At 37.9% G+C, this 20,036-nt stretch overlaps 2 protein-coding genes across 3 annotated transcripts; one reads left to right on the top strand and one right to left on the bottom strand.

Moving 5' to 3' along the window:
• Window positions 1-1,177: 1,177 nt before the first annotated feature.
• Window positions 1,178-9,169, bottom strand: LOC110225732 (uncharacterized protein At3g60930, chloroplastic-like). Its single transcript, XM_021015699.1, has 3 exons — window positions 9,064-9,169; window positions 1,947-2,203; window positions 1,178-1,873 (listed from the first exon to the last, which is right to left on the bottom strand). Exons 1-3 carry the CDS (start codon window positions 9,167-9,169, stop codon window positions 1,178-1,180), a joined length of 1,059 nt encoding a protein of 352 aa, XP_020871358.1.
• Window positions 9,170-12,545: 3,376 nt separating this feature from the next.
• On the top strand, window positions 12,546-18,695 carry LOC9299888 (hippocampus abundant transcript-like protein 1). 2 transcript variants are annotated; one of them, XM_021016218.1, is made up of 14 exons: window positions 12,547-12,955; window positions 13,218-13,329; window positions 13,731-13,843; window positions 15,389-15,511; window positions 15,604-15,806; window positions 15,936-16,011; window positions 16,281-16,367; window positions 16,462-16,542; window positions 16,776-16,808; window positions 16,958-17,011; window positions 17,106-17,147; window positions 17,407-17,485; window positions 17,592-17,662; window positions 18,431-18,695. In XM_021016218.1, the coding sequence occupies exons 1-14, from the start codon at window positions 12,782-12,784 to the stop codon at window positions 18,497-18,499; spliced, it is 1,317 nt and encodes a 438-aa protein (XP_020871877.1). In that variant the 5' UTR covers window positions 12,547-12,781; the 3' UTR covers window positions 18,500-18,695. The 2 variants fall into 2 exon arrangements, with proteins under 2 accessions (XP_020871878.1, XP_020871877.1); XM_021016219.1 differs by lacking the exon at window positions 16,776-16,808 and having other exon boundaries at window positions 12,546-12,955.
• Window positions 18,696-20,036: the final 1,341 nt, after the last annotated feature.

Here is a 20,036-nt window from a genome sequence, read left to right as displayed (position 1 = left end):
TTTCGCCCTTGTCTACGGCACGGAGTGTGTGATTCCCACCGAAGCTGAGATCCCGGGACTAAGAAGACGTTTCCTCCCCGAGCAGGAAAATTCCAACACTCAGATGATGCTAGACGAGCTGGACTTAATTGACGAAAGAAGAGATTCAGCTTTGATCCGTATGCAAAACTATCAGAATGCAACGGCTCGGTACTACAATTCTCACGTGAAGCATCGCCGCTTCCACGAAGGAGAGCTCGTACTGCGCAAAGTTTTCCAGAATACCGCCGAGCAGAACGCAGGTAAGCTTGGTACGAATTGGGAGGGACCTTACACGATCGCAAAGGTAATCCGTCCCGGGGTCTACAAACTCATCAACATGAACGGCAAAGCGGTACCTAGATCCTGGAACGCAATGCATCTAAGGAAATATTACCGCTAAAAACCTAAGGTACGCATGTACTTGAACTACGGGGTGGCTTGATCCCTGAAAAGGGTACGTAGGGAGCTCGTCCTCGGACGAGTTCAGCTACCCCCCTAATTAAAAAAGGGGGGGAGTGGGTCCGTATACATATATACTCCCACTAAATTTTTCAAATTCTCTAAGTTTTTACCCTTCGGATTATCAATCTTATCCACCTCGGAGATTTTAACGGTCATCTTATCGACCTATAAAGCTAAAAGTTTGTTCGGACGATGGCCACGTCCTCGGACAGAAAAAGCTCTTTTCACCGCCTCGCTTACAGCGCGCTATATAAACAGTCGAGACGATTCGGTCGGAGATATCTTGCCATAAAGAAATTGTCTTCAGAAAACCCAGTTGACTTCGACACTGGTACCCCAGTTCGCTGCTAAGCACTGGCTTCGACTATATCAGCTCGGGTCGCAACCGATAAAGATTAGTCCTACTTAACCAAAACCCAGTTATCCTAACACTGGTGCACGATTCATTTCACTTTCGGCTCGAAAGTTAAGACGTTTGGATTTAACTTCTCAACGAGCAAATCTTAAACCCGGTTAACTTAACACCGGTGCATGATTCTTTTCGCTTTCGGCTCGAAAGATAAATCCAGCTATTTGACATTAGTTTTGGATTCAGTTCGGAAAAATTTTTAAGAAAAATACTTGACGTAATATTCAAGGGATAAAGCCGTCCAGGCATGTCTTACAAAAAAGAGAATAAAAAGACATCTCGGGATCAGATCGAATCTTGGTTAACCGGCGAAACTTGAGCTACCTCGGTACCTCGGTTCGAACCCAACTGGTCGGCAACACCTATCACAGCCGCGGCACCCTCGATCGAACGATTCCCGAAGCTATCGTCGACAGAGTCCGGGGAAACCGGAGGAAGCTTCAAGTCCTCTCGCAGCTCGGTCCCGAGACGGACGTACTCATCCTCGGCGTCTCCATATTCGGTCGTCCATTGAAGGACCTCGGCCTTCTCATCCTCCACCTTTTTCCCGTCCTCCAGCTCGGCTATCAGCTCGGCATTGGCCCGCGCTTGCACCAAGTACATATAGCGCGTAGACACCTTCCCGTACTGGTCCATCTTCGCCTCGATAGCCTTGACCTTCTCGGCAAACTCCCTTTTGGCTGCCCTCCGCTCTCTGATAATCTCCTTCTCCCGGAGAGCCTTCTCTTCGGTAAATAACCGATGAAGGCGTGCAATCTCGGCCTCGAGCTTTCTCTGAGTTCGCAGGCTATCCTCCGAAGCCTTCAACCGCTCCACCTTCTCGGCCTTGGCCGATGCCTCGGCCTCCTGTTTAGCCGCAATCGCCTCAAAAATCCTAGCCTCTACTTCGGCTCGGGAGATCTCCGACTTTTCACGAGCAAGCTCGGATTTCCGAGCTCCAGAATCGTAGGCTCGAACCATGGAATTCATCAAGTTGAAGGCCTGCAATTTAACGAGAATCGTCAGCAAACACGTATGGAAACGATAGAAAAACACGCAAGGAATGAATCTATACCTTCAGAAATCTAGCAGCGGTTTCACGGTAGTTTTGTGCCTCCAGCAAGGCCTCGGGAGCGGAAAGCGGCGGACCCGAACAAGAAGCGATAAGATTAGCCGAAGCTATCTTATCCTTGTAGATGGGAACCTCACTACGGCTCCTCTTCTCCTTTCTGCGTCCTCCCGAGCTATCACCTCGGGGCCTCTTCCCTTTCGCCTTAGCCTTTGCCTCGGCACCCAGAGCTACAATCGCCACAGCCCCTACTGCGTCGGAAACTTCCACATCCGGCCGAACATCACCAGAGGCCTCGGGTCTGGACAAATCTGCAGCGACCCGAACCTCCTCAGTCGCCTCGGCACCATCGGCAACCTCCGGATCAATGTTAACCTCAGGCGGAGTTGACGGTCCGAAAGTCGCCTCTAGAACCCTTTTCTCCTCGGCCGCCTTTCTTTCAGCAGCTTTCTTCGCCCTCAAAGATTGCGCAGCCCCTTGCATTTCAATGAGGTGATCTAGACAGTGGTCGGATGATTCTGAAGAAGACTAGCAGGGAGCTCCGTGCAACAAACGCAAGGCTCTCTCAATTCTTTCCTGGGAGAAGTGTTTCGTCCAATCGTACTTCCGAGCTATTAGTTCGTCGTGGAGGTCTAGAAAGCCTTCGGGAACGTCTTCGAGAAATGACGGGTTCCGATCTGCATAGACAAGAAAACACTCAGTGAAAAGTTTAAAGCAAAACAAAACGGCAAATACGGCTTCGGGCGTAGTACCAATTTTTCTCCATTTTCCAACAACTCTCCCTAAGTAGTCCTCGTGGACACTATACTCATTCAAGGCCACGAAGAAGAAATGGTCGGTGTATTTCTCATCCTTGCTCGGGAAACCACCGATAACCCTCCTATTTGGCCTCGGGGATATGTAAAATCTCTCAATAGGGCCTGGTATGCGCCGGATCTCTAGGAGATTCCTTAAGTGGCTAAGGTCGACAAGGTTAACCGTCTCAATACTCCGGACTAGAATCCCTATAAGATGGCGCAAGCCTCGGGTTGTAATCTGAGACAAAGCGATTTTGTACGACCATAGGAACGCTAAAATCGGCCTCGGGATCGGAAGCCAAAGGTAGCAATGGTAGAAGAACCCCTCGTAAAGGGTGAAAAACCCCTCGGGCGGATCATCTGCTCGCTCGTTCGGAGTTGGAAGTCTTAGCTCAATTCCCTCGCTAAAACCGAACTGGGCCTTGAGATCCCGAAGGGAGTCCTCCGTGCATAAGGTGGAAACCGGGGGATCGGGTTTCCTAGCTTTCTTGGCTCGTTTTCTCTTCTGTTGACCCTTGGCTGCTTGGACTTTAGCTTGGAGCAGCCTAGCCGCCTCGTCAGAATCGTAGTAAACCTCCTCGGCCTTAATAAGTAGAGGCGCCTCGGGGGCGTTTCGCCAGCGCGAGACTCCAGCTTCACCAGCCGCCGGTGGATGGATCCTCCTTCTACTCAAAATCGCCTCGGGGTCATCAGGCAAATCCTGATCCCGAGCCACATTCGCAATCGTGTCTTCCCGAGCAACAAAACGCCTCGGGTCTTCCTCCCGTGAGGCCGACTCTGCGTCACTTCCACGGTACAACTCGATCTGACGGTCCGTGGTATCCGCCTCGGGGTCGCTCGAAGAACTCCAGACCATCTTTCTTTTGTAGACAGGGAGATGAGTGTCGCCTCGGGGCGAATCACTGGAGTCAGATAGAGACATTTTCTGGCTCGGGAGATTGAAGAAGTTGATCGGAGGAACAAAGCTCGACAGATCGGAGAAATCGACCTAGATCTAATGACGGTGGCGCTACGACGGAAGTATAACGGAAAAGTAGAGAAAATGCAAGAACTCAAGATCAGAGAAAGAAGAGAACGAACCTTGAAAATTTTCCTTTGCAGTTGCGAAATGAGAGAATGAGTCGGAGACTTAACATTTATAGGGACTTAAGGCGCGTCGGGTACGAACGAGCCAAATAAAAAAACATCGCGTCCGCGTCTAAGGCGCGTCGGGTACGCACTAATTGAGTAGGATACTTCGCATCCGCATGAATCTCGGGAATCAGCGAAAAGACCTTTCCACTTCTCGAGAAGGAATCCCAACCGTCACACGCCAAGAGAAGATGAAACGACAGGAATTCGAATCGCCAAAAACTTTAAAGGGACCGAGCTGTCCAAAGTAAACGGCTCGGCCTAATTGCCATAAAGCTCGTCACGCTTGGTTCTCCAAACTAACGAGCTGGGGGGCTAACTGTTGGGATCGGATTCCATCCTTTGGCGCCGAGCCAGACTTAGAACACTTCAGGAGTCTTTCAGTGATCACCTCGGGGCATCGCATCATTCACCTCGGGATATCCATCTAATCGATTTAGTATACCCGAGCCCATCGCCTCGAGGATACCTTTAACAAGTAGTTTCAAGCACCCGAGCCCATCACCTCGGGGATACTTGAACAAGACGTCTCAAGCACCCGAGCCCATCACCTCGAGGATACTTGAACAAGATGTCTCAAGCACCCGAGCCCAATTGCCTCGGAGATACTTGAACAAGACGTCTCAAGCACCCGAGCCCAATTGCCTCGGGAGTTTCTGAGCCCATCGCCTCGGGGACACCCGAACAAGCCATCCTAGAGTGCCCGAGCCAGTCCTTCCTGTGTACCCGAGCCGATTGCACAAGTTTCTCCGAGGTGAAGTCTTCATCATCGCCCGAGATAAAGACTTGGTAAATATTCGCTTTCAAAGTACCATTTCCAAGCAAGGTATCATTTCCGAACAAGAAGGATCATTTCCGATATACCCGGAAATGATAAGAAAGAATCTAGAAGGATCGACTCAAATCAGGAAATCTCCCAAAGACTCTGAAAAGTGAGGAAACTATCCTAATCCGCGATATTCTGAGCCGACTTCAAGATAAATGGAAATCTTCCGAGAATATCGCTGAAGTGGCGGTTTACCACCCCTATATAAAGAGATTCAAGGCTCAAGCAAAGGGCAGACAATACCGCTCTAGAATTTACACTACAAAAGCTCTCATAGCACAAACATCTTTTTCCTTATACGATCAAACTCTTGTACGATCAAAGTCATCTTTTTCTTAATAATATCAAGAACACCCTCTTTGGTTACAATCGTTCTGTTGTTCTTTGAGAATTCACGATTATCGTATCCCTAAAATAAAACCCTAGACAAATCTTGATTGTGTTAGTTTCGACTTCCACATTCGGTTCGAGACGGTTCTTTAATGGGAACCTCTTGATTCTTTAACTTTCTTTTTGACTTTCTTTTAGGAAGTTCCAATGGTGGAGTAATTTCGTCATCTTGAGACTTTATTCGTGATCTGGTGATGACAAGTGAACTATTTCCGGAACTTTGTTTTAGAGTTTCGATGTATTTGGCCTCCGAAATGTTATCGTTTTCTGTTTCTTCAACCGAAATACGTCGTGAAGAAATACATTCAACTGGGATAACTCGTTTGAGTTCAGGATCTGAGGTAGAAGCTAGGGCAGCTAAAGCGTCTGCCGAAGTGTTTTCTCCTCTAGGTATTCGAACTAATTCGAATTCTTTGAATTTTCCGGCTAACTTTTTGACAGCCGAAAGATAAGCTTCCATTCGAGGAGCGTTAGCTTCGTAATCTCCAGCGAACTAGTTTACAACTAGCTGAGAATCGCAATGAGCTATTATTTTTTCTGCTCCGATCGCAAGAGCAAGCCGAAGTCCTGCTAAGAGAGCTTCGTACTCTGCTTCATTGTTCGAAGCTGGAAACATTAACAGAAATAACTGCTCAATTATTTCCTTTGTCGGAGTTTCGAGCCTAATGCCGATTCCGGATCCTTGTTTAGAAGAAGATCCATCTACATGTAATTTCCACGTAGAGTCCGTTTCAACAAAGATTCCATCATCTAATGGTAGCTCGGTTAGAAAATCAGCCAGAACTTGTGCTTTTGCGCTTGTTCGACTTTTATATTCTATGTCGTACTCACTGAGTTCGATTGCCCATTTTGCTAATCTTCCGGACTGACTTGGCCCGTGAAGAATTGAGCGAAGCGGATGATAAGTTAGTACTTTTATACGATGAGATTGGAAATAAGGTCTGAGTTTTCTAGCAGATACGACTACTGCTAAAGCTAATTTCTCCATCATGGTATATCTCGTTTCTGGACCAGTAAGAGATTTACTTATGTAGAAAAATGGCTTTTGCTCACCTCGGTCCTCTCGAACTAAAACCCCACTTACGGAATGGTTAGAAACTGAAATGTAGAGATAAAGTTTCTCATCTAATTCAGGTTTTGAGAGAATCGGCGGTGTTGTCAGATAAGTTTTGAGCTGACCAAATGCTGCTTCGCATTGATCATCCCACCGAAATTTTTTGTTCCCTTTCAAAATTTGATAAAAGGGGAGAAATCTATCGGTAGACTTCGATATGAAACGATTTAATGCAGCAATTCTGCCTGTCAATCGTTGGACCTCCTTTATGTTTATTGGCGAAGGCATAGTAAGGAAAGCGTTAATCTGATTAGGATTAGCTTCTATCCCTCTTTCCGTGACTATGTACCCCAGGAATTCTCTGGAAGGCACGCCAAAGGAACATTTAGCGGGATTTAATTTTATTCCGAACTCGTTCAGAATTTTGAAACATTGCTCGAGATGTGTGATGTGCTCGGATTTCTTAAGAGATTTTACCAGCATATCATCAATATATACTTCCATCGTTTTGCCCAAATGTTCTGAAAACATTTTGTTAACTAAACGTTGGTAGGTTGCACCGGTATTTTTTAGACCAAATGGCATAACTTTGTAACAATAGATTCCTCTATCTATTATGAAGGATGTTTTCTCTTCATCTTCCGAATTCATCATGATCTGATTATATCCAGAGAATGCATCCATAAAAGTTAAGAGTTCGTTTCCGGCTAATGACTCAACGAGCCGATCGATATGTGGGAGAGGAAAGCTATATTTCGGGCAAGCTTTGTTAATGTTGGTGAAATCGACACATACTCTCCATTTTCCGTTTTTCTTTTTGACTACCACGGGGTTTGCTAACCAGTCCGGATATCTCACTTCTCTGATGGAACCAATTTTCAAAAGCTTATCGACTTCGTCATTGACTGCTTGAGCTCTGTCTGGACCAAGTTTTCTTCTTTTTTGCTTTATTGGTTTAAAGCTGGGATCGACGTTTAAATCATGGGTAATGATACTTTTGTCGATTCTAGGCATATCTTTCGCCGACCAGGCAAAAGTATGTTTGTTTTCTTTTAGAAATGTTACCAACTGGTCTTTGATTTCTGAATCTAAAGTAGTACCGATTTTTACTTTTCGGTCCGGAAATTCGGAATCAATTTCAATTTCTGTGGTAACTTCATTTGAACTGAGACCACTTGGGTAACGTGAAGTGATTTCTTGCTTAGCGTTTATCATTAATTGCTATTTAAGCTTTAAACGATGTCCCATGAGGTAGCAAGATCGTGACGTTTCCTGATCTCCACGAATGGTTCTGATTCCTGCAGGAGTTGGAAATTTCACACACTGGTGATAAGTGGAAGGTATAGCCCTCATTTGATAAATCCACGGAGTTCCGAGAATTATGTTGTAAGCGGCCGGACGGTCGAAAACAATAAATTCTACAATTTTAGGTGTTTGTTCATTTGACTGGAAACCCACAGCGGTTTGAATTGCTGCTGATTTCTTGTGCCTTTTGATTGATCTGATCGAATCTCGGCACAATTTGGATCCTCCCATTATAACATCGATCCTTTTCTTAGGAGTGTTCGGAGTTCCGGGCCCATTGGGATTTCTTTTCAGGAGGATTGGACGCTTCGGAATCTTCTTTTTCTTTATGATAAGATTCCACAAACTCCTCGATATTGAAGTTAGCGAGCTCTCCAGCTGCCCACAGTTCGGTGATGTGCTTTTTGAGTATGCTGCAATCTTTGGTAGAATGCCCATTTACTCTATGAATATCGCAATAGGCACTCTCATCTCTAACCCAGGTATTAGAAGAATTGTATCTTCCTTTGTTTGGGGAGGGTTTTCCTACGGCATTAGTAGCAGGATTAACTCCGAACCGTTTTTGATCTTTTGGTTCGAATTTTTTAGTCGGATTTCCAACAACCAATTTTGCTGGCCGATGCTTTTTAGCGAGGCTAAGCTTTTCTTCTTCTACCTCCATCCAATTAGTAGCTCTGAATAAAGCATCTTGGATAGTGCTCGGACGATTGACGATGATTTCTTCCCAAAATCGGGATTCATGCGAAAGTCCGTTCCTTAAAGCAGAAAGGGCAGCAGCGTGTGATACCCCAGGAATTTTGGCTATCACTTCTTTGAATTTAGCGATATACTTGCGAAGTGGTTCGTTCTGACCTTGGGTTAAATTCCATAGATCTGCATCAGAGGTTGCCTTTTCCATAAACATGGAATACTGTTTTAGGAATGCGGAGGACAATTCCTTAAAACTATCAATAGATTCAGGCTCCAACTGAGTGAACCATAATAAAGCCGATCCAGATAGGTTCTCAGAGAATAGTTTGCAATATCCGGCATCTTCCTCGTCTGGTTCTAGATAAATTCTGCCAGCTGCGATCTGAAAAGCCGCGAGGTGATTTTTAGGATCACCTCTACCATCGTAAGTTGGTAATTTGACCTTTCGAGAATCTTTGATACGAAGGTTGGAGATTCTCGAAGTAAATGGTGTTCGTCGAGTTTTTTCGATTACTCGATCGATCTCAGGTGCCGAACTGGTCGCCTGATGAAACTTCGACTTCATCTCATCAAGCTCTTGACGAACTTTGACGAAATCATCGGAAAGGATAACATCAGGTTCTTCCATAAGGAGTCCTTCGTCAATAGTATGATTGCCCTGATTTTGGGGATTTTCATCCCCGGTTGGATTGGACCCATCTCCTACGGTTGTCTGATTGCTAGTACTAGCAGGACGGCCCGTAGGAGGAGTTTGAGTGTTCCCGGATCTGTTTAGTGTGGGAGTTTGGAACAGCCTGCGCTGATACGCTGTCGTTTGTGCTGAGCACAAATTATTTAAACGGCTTGAAACAACGTTCTGCGCGTTTGATAAATTTGTTTGAGTATTTTGAACACTCGTTAAAGTTTGCTCGATTGAGTTTAACCTTTCACCAAATGTGGCGTTGGCACTAGCGAGTGTACTCATCTGATTGGTCAGATCGGTGGTTGACTGAGTAAGCGAGGCAATTGGATTGTTTAAAGCTTGTTGATCAGCCATAGTTTCTTGGTTTGAAAAAGAGAGATTTTGAGATCAAAGAGTTTTGCGGTAACTCCCCACAGACGGCTCCAAAATGTGGATGTAGGATTCACACTCGATTGTCTTTAAATATATTTGTGGAGAAAAACTCTAAAATCAACAAATGAAAATATGGAATTGAAAAGGGAAGTAACCAAGAAACTAAGTAAAGCGAATGAACTTTGGAAATAATAAAATAGTAAAAAGCCTTGCAAAACTGTAAAAGAAAAAGTATGTCGTATTGCTTGATCGTAAGAGGAAAAAGTTGTTCTCTCCCAAACACATGCGTTTGAGGTTGTTTTTATAGAGAAAACATGATCAATGCGGTCATTTACTGCTCATAATTGCATTGATCCGCATTAATCATGTAGGTTACAATTTGACCGAAACGGCTTGAATTTGAACTATCTTGGGCTTCGCGTGGATCTTCCGAACTCTTTCTTGTTGACTCCGAACTCCCGCGTCTTGACGCTGCCGCGAACCTCGAACAATATTCTCCTCGCTTCGGCCTTCCTTTATGCGAACTGTATGTTGAATAAGAGCGAACTCCGTACTAGTAAAGATCGAGCTCTTTAATAAACTGAATCGAACTTCCGACAGGTCGAGCTCGATTCTCGCAATGAAACATCTAGAAATCCAAGAGGATTATTATGTAATAATGACGTGGACAGATCCAAGTGGATCCTACCGAAGATGTGTGGGATCCGACCCCAACAGAGACTTTTTTTGTAGTGCGAAATCGAAGATCCAAATAGTGGCGGAGAAGACGTTTTTAAAAACGGAGACATGATCGACTAGGGTTTTAATAGAAATTTTTCTTAGCTCAAACGGCTAGGGTTTTGGGTTTGGCAAAGGTTTTGGTAGAAATCTATTTTAGCTCAAACAGTTAGGGTGTCGTGCTGATAACGTGTTGTGAACAAAAAGGTTTTAGGAAATTGTTTCTCTCTGTTATTGATCCATTGTACAAGATACAATATATATATAGGGATACAACATTAAGGTTTAGGTTAAAGATTAGGTCTTTTAGAACCTACTAATGGGCCATATAATGGACATCCATATATTACATATAATTATTCATAACAAGAGAAATATATTAAATACATTAAAACTAAATTATTCTACTTAAATTATTCTATGCCAAAACCGTAAACCCGTGTTTTCCCGCCAAAACCGTAAATCCGTGTTTTCCCACCAAAACCATAAACCCGTGTTTTTCCGCCAAAACAAAAAATCGTGTTTTCCCGCCAAAATCGTAAAACTGTGTTTTCCCGCCAAAACCGTAAACCCGTGTTTTCCGCCAAAACGCAAAATCGTGTTTTCCGGCCAAAATAGCAAAACCATATTTTCCCGCCAAAATTGCAAAACCGTGTTTTCACGCCAAAACCGTAAAACCGTGTATTCCCGCCAAAACCGTACACCCGTATTTTCCGGTCAAAATCGTAAAATTGTGTTTTTCCGCCAAAATTGCAAACTCGTGTTTTCCCGCCAAAACCGTAAACTCACGTTTTCCAACCAAAATCATAAAACCGTGTTTTTCCGCCAAAACCGTAAACCCGTGTTTCCGCCAAAATCGTAAAACCGTGTTTTCCGCCAAAATCGCGAACCCGTGCTTTCCCGCCAAAACTGCAAACCCACGTTTTCCCGCCAAAATCGCAAAAAACCGTGTTTTTCCGCAAAAATCTCAAAATGGCGTTTTATCACCAAAATGTGTTTTCTCAAAACTATATTATTTTCAACAATATTATAAGTACAATTATATTATTATTTATCAATTGATTTAAATAAAATAATTAATAAATTTTAAATAATCAATTAAATAATTATTATTATATTATTGGTTTAAACAAAACAATGTTATTATTATTATTATTAATTATTATTATATTATTGGTTTAAACAAAACATCAAATGGAGAGATGTCAACCATGGGAGCTGCCAACATCCGTAGAAGTCTATCTCCTCTACATACAGAAGTCGAAGCTCTTCTTTGGGCGATGAAGTGTATGATTGGTGCTGACAACCAAGATGTAACTTTTTTTACAGACTGTTCAGATTTGGTGAAGATGGTGTCTTCTCCAACCGAATGGCCGGCTTTTTCAGTGTACCTGGAGGATTTTCAGAGTGACATCACTTATGTAAACAACATTCCGCAGGATTGGCTCTTTTGAGCATTTAATTTATGCTGTTGACAAAAAAAAAAAAAAAAAAACAATGTTATATCAGTCTAAATAGATTTAAACGGATCAATGAAGCTTAAATGGGTTGAGATAAATGGACTGTAAATTTAAATGGAGTTATATGGGTTTACAGTAAATGAGATGGGTTTTAAATGGGATGGGTCTAAATGGGATGGGTTTACCGATATTAACTTCTCTAACCAACAGTAATATGTTAGTTTTCAAAAAAAATAAACGTAAGGTAGTTTTCGAAAAATTTCATATAGATAGGGTAGTTTACAAAAACATAAGTTCTATATAACAAATTATATTACGTACAATTGCCTACCAAAAAAAAAAATTATATTAAGTACAATTTGGGATCTACGCTATTATTTAATTTGTTGGTTATTCTATATCTATCTCAAAACAAAGTATACAATCAATGAAATCACACACTAAAAATTTAAGTAATTTTTGTTTGTATTTATTTATCATTTACTAATAGCAAGTTATCATTTACTTTTAAAAAATATTGTTTTTTTTGTTTACTTAATTAAGTCTAGGCTCTCCATCACTAATAAAACCCTTGCAAATATTTAAACTTTTGGACACTTTATATATCTATATATACATTTTTGGAGACATTTATGAAATAAATCCTGGAGTTCCAACTTATTTACAAGAAAATGTCATTGTCATAAATGTTTATCTATTAATTAATATTAAAAAATATTTTCAAAAATATCTTTTAGAAACTATGGCTTTCAAATATGGTAACAAATTGATTTTGTTTCTAAATTTTCCTAAAATATCTCTACCTAATTTAAAAATTAATATATGATTTTCTTTCACTTTTATATGATCTTATAGTTCTTTATTTTGAATTTATATAAAATACATATAATTAATAAAATAATAGATTTTTTCTGCATATTATGCAATATACCGCGGGGTAAATTTTTTTGATATAAAATAATATCAAATTATTATAATAGCTAAATGTTTGCCAATTAACACTATATCATTTCTACACCTACAAATCTTCTAAGTACACATATTTCAACTATATTAATTATAATATAAAATAATTAAATGAGATATTTTTTATAATATCAATTTAAATATCCAATAAATTATAAATTATTATATAAAATACACAAAGTCCTCACTTGAAATGAGTCTTGAGTCGACAGTTTTTTTTTTAATTTTGTTTAAGATGTGATTCTTTGCCTTTGCTTATACTCCAACGAGAAGTAAGAGCATACAAAAAGAAACTATCGAAAGCGAATGAAAGACAAAAGAAGCAACACCTCCTTACTCCTTCTTTATATTAATCCTTTTTTTTTTTTCTTTATATTAATCCTTCTCATGCTTCTTAATCTGCTACCACTTTTTCTTCACTTGCATACAGCATCTAGCTGATCTCTTAACAATGGAGGAAACGACGACCTTTCATGGACTAGGACACCTCTTCTTCACAATCTTCTTGTACTGCTTCTCATCATTCATCGTGGCTCCTGCGATAACCGATATCAGCATGGCTGCGCTATGTCCCGGAAAAGACGAGTGTTCTCTCGCCATTTACCTCTCCGGCTTTCAACAAGTTGTACGTTCTATCTACAAATTAAACCTTTACTAATGTTCATAATCCTTCAGTTTCCCTTAAATAATAATATTCTTACATTATTTGAGTTTCAAAAAACAAAAAGTAAGTGATTTTTTTTTCCATTGTAAATTTTAACTTATTTTCACAATTAAGTATTAACCGTCCATCGTTTGTCTATTTTCTTAATTTTTACAAAAATATCGTATAAAACAAGAAAAAGGCCTTATTTTCTATAAATAAATATTTAAAATATGGTTATTAGATCACGGGAGTGGGATCGTTGATGATGATGCCATTGATGGGAAGCTTGTCGGACAAGCATGGTAGAAAATGTTTGCTTACTCTTCCAATGACACTCCACATTTTGCCTCTTGGTAGGGTCCCTACTTTGAATCTTATATAAGCTTTTTATTCCAAGTCTAATATTCCTTGCTTGAAAGCAAAACCATCCTATAATGTTTCACATACTTTAATTTGCTTATAAAATTTAAGAGAAACTGCAAATTAGCTATTTGATAATTAATGTTGAAAATAATTTTTACTTTGAATTATAAAAAAAAATGTTGTTCAAATTCAGGTAATTGTTTTTTTAATAAAGTAAGTATTACAAAATTATTTCAAAAGTGATCATCTTGCGCTGTCCACATGCAAGTACGAATCTAATGTCATATCTTAACGTTTCATTTTGAAATATACGAAACTATTTTATTGAAAAACATCAATGAATGGTCGAAATTTATTATTTCGTTGAAATAAAAATGTTTAATAATTACAGCGACATTAGCGTATAGTAGAGGGACGACCATCTTCTACATTTACTATGTACTCAAGACTTTCACTTCGATAGTTTGTGAAGGAAGTGTTCTTTGTCTTGCCCTTGCTTATGTGGTACGCCATTTTCCTCCTTTCTTTCCTTTTTATTGCCGTCAATAATGTTTATTAAGCGTTAATAGATATTCCAAGAAAAAGGATAGAGACATTAAACTATTAAAGTACATCAAACATTCTTTAACGAGAAGAACAAACCCGAACGGATAACTAAGACAAAATGAATAATAGTTCTTTAACAAAACATAAAGAGAATAATAATAGTGATATGTAGATGTAATTAACGGATACTAAAAAATACTTAGTTGCTTAGTTTAATTTAGTTATATGAAATACTAAGCTTATTCTATTTTGCCTTTGACTTTTGTATACCAATTTGGCCGGCCTTTTTTTTTTTTTTTTTTTTCATTTGGCCGATCCTTACTTTTGGGGGCACAAAGAAAATTCAAAATATGTCATCTACACAAATATTAAATGAAAATAATACTATAACAATATTTAAGTCATATATAGCTAGCAAATGTAAACTAATATGTTTTAGAAATCTTTCTCTGTCAGGGTGGTTCACTTCTAGGATTTAGTCATAAAACTTAAGTCGATTGTGATTGGGTCTGTAGTCATGGACCCTAGTTCCATGCTGATTCGGATCACTCTAGAATATATAAATATATATGTACATATATATGTACATATAGTAAATAATTCTTTATCGGGTTCAACTTAAAAAAATTTACTTTTTAGAAATACAATTGAAACTGAAACGTTTTCAGATGCTGACCGAGATAGTTTTTACAGATAAATAATTAGACTTAAAACATGGAAAAGGAGAGCTGTTAGCCATACGAAGATCAAGTCAATGTTTCATGAAAAGTCCATTAGTTAATGTTATAATTTTAGCAAGTAGAGATTCATATAAATTTGTTTTAGAATATCAATGAAAGGCTAACCTTGGAATTAATTTAAATAATAGACTAAAAGTCTTGATTTTGTTTTAAATAACATTGTGTAAAAACCTAAAACATCATTTCAAATAGTTAAACATTCATTAAATTAGAAATTTATAAACCGATATGGTTTTGTTTGGCATTGTTTTAGAACATCAATGGAAGGCAACCTTGAGAATTGTTTTAGATAATAGACTACTAGTCTTGATTTTATTTTAAATAGCATTGTTTAAAAAACTAAAACATCATTCGACTAGTTAAATTGTCATTAAATTTGAAATGCATAGACCAATATGGTTTTGTTTGTCATTTTGAATAATTTAACTTAAAAAATTTGGTAATATGAAAAAGTAGGGGTCAACGGCGGCAGAATATCGCTTATCTCGAACTCTTGTCGGCAATCTTTGCAATGCGCTAATATTAATTACAAGTAGTATATCATTCGTGCTAATCGCTTTTAAGATTTTACTGTAAATTTTTACATGTTTCGATATAAAATTATTGACGATGGTAACTATAAAAGAATCAAGAAATACTTTTTTTAGTTTACTTGTTGCTAATTAAATCTCATGAAAAGTATCAAAATATTAATAATGAATAACTGGTGAAATATTTACCAAAGTACAATCATTTTTATGAATGTTTTTGGGCGGACTTCCAGGCTGATAATGTATCAGAAGGGAGACGAGCCTCCGCGTTTGGAATACTTACCGGGATTACATCATGTGCATTCGTTTGCGCCACTCTTTGCGCTCGATTTTTATCTATCGCCACCACATTTCAGGTATCTCTATATATTCTAAGTTGTATACATGTGTACACATAGTTAGTACTGAAGATATTTCAGTGAAGTTCCTTCATATCGCTACTTGTTAGGTCGCAGCAGCAATAGCAATTTTATCAACGCTGTATATGAGGGTTTTCCTACCAGATTCGATCCGAGATAATAGCCTCGGTGTTCCCAGTATTTTAAGTGAGAAATTAAGTTCTCCATTACTTGAAGATTGTCCTGCACATAGAAATAGAATATTTAGAGCAATTCGATCAGTACGGGAAATGGCATCTTTAATGAAAAGCAGGTGTGTTTTCTTTTTTCTTACTTTTTGTACATAACTTGTGATTCATGATTAGTAAAAAATCATCTAATTTTTATTAAATTAATTTAAGACAAGTTTTACATAGATTTCTTACTTAGATTTACTTTCCAGCGTTCCACTTTCACAAGTTGCGATGGTATCATTCTTCAGTAGTCTTGCTGAGGCAGGTCTACATGCTTCATCTATGGTACGCTTATAGCTATGCGATACGACTTATAAATGACTATTATTAGGTTTCCAACGTAAATATATCCATACAAAATAATGAAACATACTTTTAATTTGTAACTTGAAATGCTAGTAAGGGACAACAATTTGAAGATATTAATGTATGACGTAACTCATGAAACTATAATTAGTAAAAATTGATAATTTATATATTAGATTCTGCATTTCACAATATATATTGTTTCTAAAAAATAAATTATTTTTATGTTTGTCTATTGCTTCACACAGTACTATTTAAAGGCCAAGTTTCACTTTAACAAAGACCAGTTTGCAGACTTGATGATCATATTTGGCGCAGCCGGATCTATTTCACAGGTAAATAACAATTAATATGCTTACTTTTGTAGCGACTTATGGGAGCTTGGTCTTTTTGACATTTTTTAACTTACAAAGACATGTTATTTCACAGTTGCTCTTTATGCCCATTCTAGTCCCTGCTTTAAAAGAGGAGAGACTGCTCTCAATTGGTCTTTTCTTTGGTTGTGCCCATGTAAGAACGGTCTCTTGTCTCGTCCTTATTCTTTTCCGCTATTTTTTGTTCTCTTAAATTTGTATTTCGTATAGTTTTGTTTTCCACCATAATAGCTTAACTAATTCAAACAAAAATACAGTTTACAAAAATAACATCCTCCAATATAGATTTAGGTGAACAAGCTAAATAATGAGCCCTTAAACTTGACTACATGAACATTTTCTTATATGTTGCAATCTTTAATTTTCCAGATGTTCCTGATATGTGTGGCATGGTCCTCATGGGTATTTATTCTACCCTTTTAAGAAAATACTTTTCATTTTTTTTTTCATTTTGGATCGTTCATTTTCTTTCTTATATCATTTGGCGTTCATAAGAACTGCCTCTTTAGTGTAGAATTTCTTTATTGGCTAAAGAAAATTTAAACTCACAGGTTCCATATATGGCAGCCATATTTACATTTTTCTCAATATTTCCACAATCGTGTGTAAGTTTACATATTAGATATTCTTTTATGCGAGTTTATAATTAATTTAATTATTTCTTGAAAAATATTCTAATTCAACAATTCAACATCACAGATGCGAAGCATTGTCTCCAAACAAGTAGAATCATATGAACAGGTAACTAACTCTTGGCTTATAATTTGTTATACCATAAATACTTGTATAAAATGGATAGAAGTATAAATGATTTCAAAGAATGAAAAAAAAAAAAAGGATTAGGATTAGGTAAAAGATTAGTGGCTTACTGGATTACATGAGAAATGTTGTTATTTACATGAAATCGAACCTTATTATCATTTGTGTGAGATTGGATTGGACTTTAGACAATTTTAATTAAACGATCTATTCAATCTCTAAATCTTGGTACCCTATTCAGGGGAAAGCCCAAGGGATTATTTCAAGCATATGTTCCCTTGCAAATGTCATTTCCCCGCTTGCATTTTCACCTCTAACAGGTTTCACTATTTACATAGTCTTTGTTTATTAATGATATTTACGAAAACTTATGAAGATAGAAATGCAACACTTCCTACTAACACAAGTACTTTTGTTTTGTTTTAGATTGGTTTCTGTCAGAAAGAGCCCCATTTAATTTCCCAGGATTCAGTATAATGTGTGCGGGATTTACGATGGTAATATACTTTATATTTTTTCATTTTCTATTGAAATTCTCTAAAGTTACAATCTATGACACTATACCAATAAATGTCCGGTTCAACCAAGAAATGAAAATTATCATTTTAATTAGTTTTTACTGTTTAGATTCGTACTCTATCTAATTCACAAAGAATGTTGTTGTAGGTTGTCCAACAAGAAAACTTTAAATCTTATCTAATATCCCATGAAAAATCACTAACTCATTTAGTTATTGCCATAAATATAGACAATTTCTTAGAGGTTTTCGAAAAATACAGGGAAAAGTGTTTAGCTCTGTTTAATATTCAGATTTCTTACGGTTCTTGTATTTTACTCCCTTAACTGAATGAACGTTAACATAATTAGAAACTTCCAAAATTTCCAAACGATGCAATAAAATTAAGGTGCAATAAAATTAAACGTTCAATTATAACGTTATTTGGGCTTGGTGTTTTCATTCTTATTTTTGTGGATAAATGTTATATGAGTTTAAGTATTAAACTTAGCTAAATGTTTTGCTTATGTATTTTTAAAAATAGCTAAATTGTTGGAGATTTTTTAAATATATATATTTTAAATAATATAATCTAGGTGTCCAAGTAAATAATTGTTTTATTGAATCCAATATGATACTTAACATGAAATTGTATGTGAAACATATAAACTTTTTCAATCGATTCCTCAAAATTATAGTACATTGGTTTGTTCCATTACTAAGAAAGATGATATATATATAATGTTGGTTACTTTATTTTTCTTTGTAGACTATAGCTTTCATCCAAAGCCTCATGATCAGAGCAACAACTCCAATATCAGATATGGGATCTCCATAATGCAGTTAGCTTAAAACCATATGGATTTCATAGTGAAACAAAATATACAGGTTCTTAATACACTAGTTGATTCTTGGTATTCTTTTAACCCTTAATATTGTGTATGGTTTTATGATTTCCAAAGTCAGCAATAGCATGTATAGATTAGTCGATAGTTCCTACGGGAAACACAATATTTAATGGTCGTTCCTGTTAATTTAGATGTCTTCTTTTCTTTCTTTTTTTTCGGTTCAAAGTTAATTTAGATGTCTAAAGCAACAAAATAGCTCCTATATTTGTATCATTAAAATTTATGATTTTACATTATAATAATTTTTGTATATATATAAACATAATTGAATCATCTTTTGATATTGTATTTTTTGTATTTTATTTTTCATTATAATCGGGAAACAATCTGACAATATTGAACACTATTATTTCTTGCATCTATTAGTTTTAGTTTCAATTTGTAGAACAGTTGGAGATATAATCATTTAGTAACGGGGTTGCATCCACATCCATTGATCATAGTGGTTTATTCATCCATGGCAAACAAAAAATATATATATGATGACCATGTGAGACAAACATATTTTGATAGATAAAAAACATTTGATATATATGCTTCCTCGTATAATTCATGACATTATATTGACTGGATCAGAGAAAGATGAATACGAAAAAGGAAAAATAAAAAGATTAATGAATTTATTATTACTTTTTTGGGTACATTCCTTCCATTGTATTGGGTAATAAATTGTAACAATAACTATATGTCTGGCCTTACTATTAATGTGACGATGTCTTCTCTCTTTGCTGCGGGTAGAGGGAAATAACAACTAGAAAATGAGGCAATGACTGTCGGTTTGGCGGTTTGCGAGTTACCGGTTCGTTATCTTGGTCTTCCTCTCACCACAAAGGCTATGACAAAACCGGATTATGAACCTTTACTAGAGAAGATTCGACACAGGCTGTCTCATTGGACCACTCGACATCTCTCTTTTGCGGGTAAAGTCCAGTTAATTAAATCGGTAATAGCAAGTATCACCAATTTCTGGTCTTCGGTCTTTTGTTTGCCTAAGCGTTTTTTCAAAGATATTGAAGGTATGTGTTCAGCTTTTCTATGGTGTGGCTCACTAAATAATCATAGCAATTCTAAGGTGGCATGGGAGGATTTATGTGTCCCTAAGCAGGAGGGAAGTTTGGGTATTCGGAGGTTACATGAGGTTTCCCGGGTTTTTTCTCTAAGTTTGATATGGAAAATAATCTCGGATTCGAACTCTCTGTGGGTGGCTTGGGTCCGACAGTACTTATTCGCCAGGGTACTTTTTGGGATGTAAAAGTGACTACTTAGGTTCTTGGCAATGGCGTAAGCTTCTAAAGCTAAGACCTATAGCTGTGGAGTTTGTTCGCCATGAGGTTCGTAATGGCCGTAATACGTTTTTCTGTTTTGATAAATGGCTTCCAATGGGCAGATTGATTAACCTTGTGGAGGAGACTGGTATTTTTTAACTAGGGGTGCAACGGTATGCCAAAGTTGCAGATGCTATCATGG

This window comes from Arabidopsis lyrata, assembly GCF_000004255.2.
Source record: "Arabidopsis lyrata subsp. lyrata unplaced genomic scaffold ARALYscaffold_8, whole genome shotgun sequence".
NCBI lineage: Eukaryota > Viridiplantae > Streptophyta > Magnoliopsida > Brassicales > Brassicaceae > Arabidopsis > Arabidopsis lyrata.
This window is presented reverse-complemented; position numbering and strand designations above follow the sequence as displayed.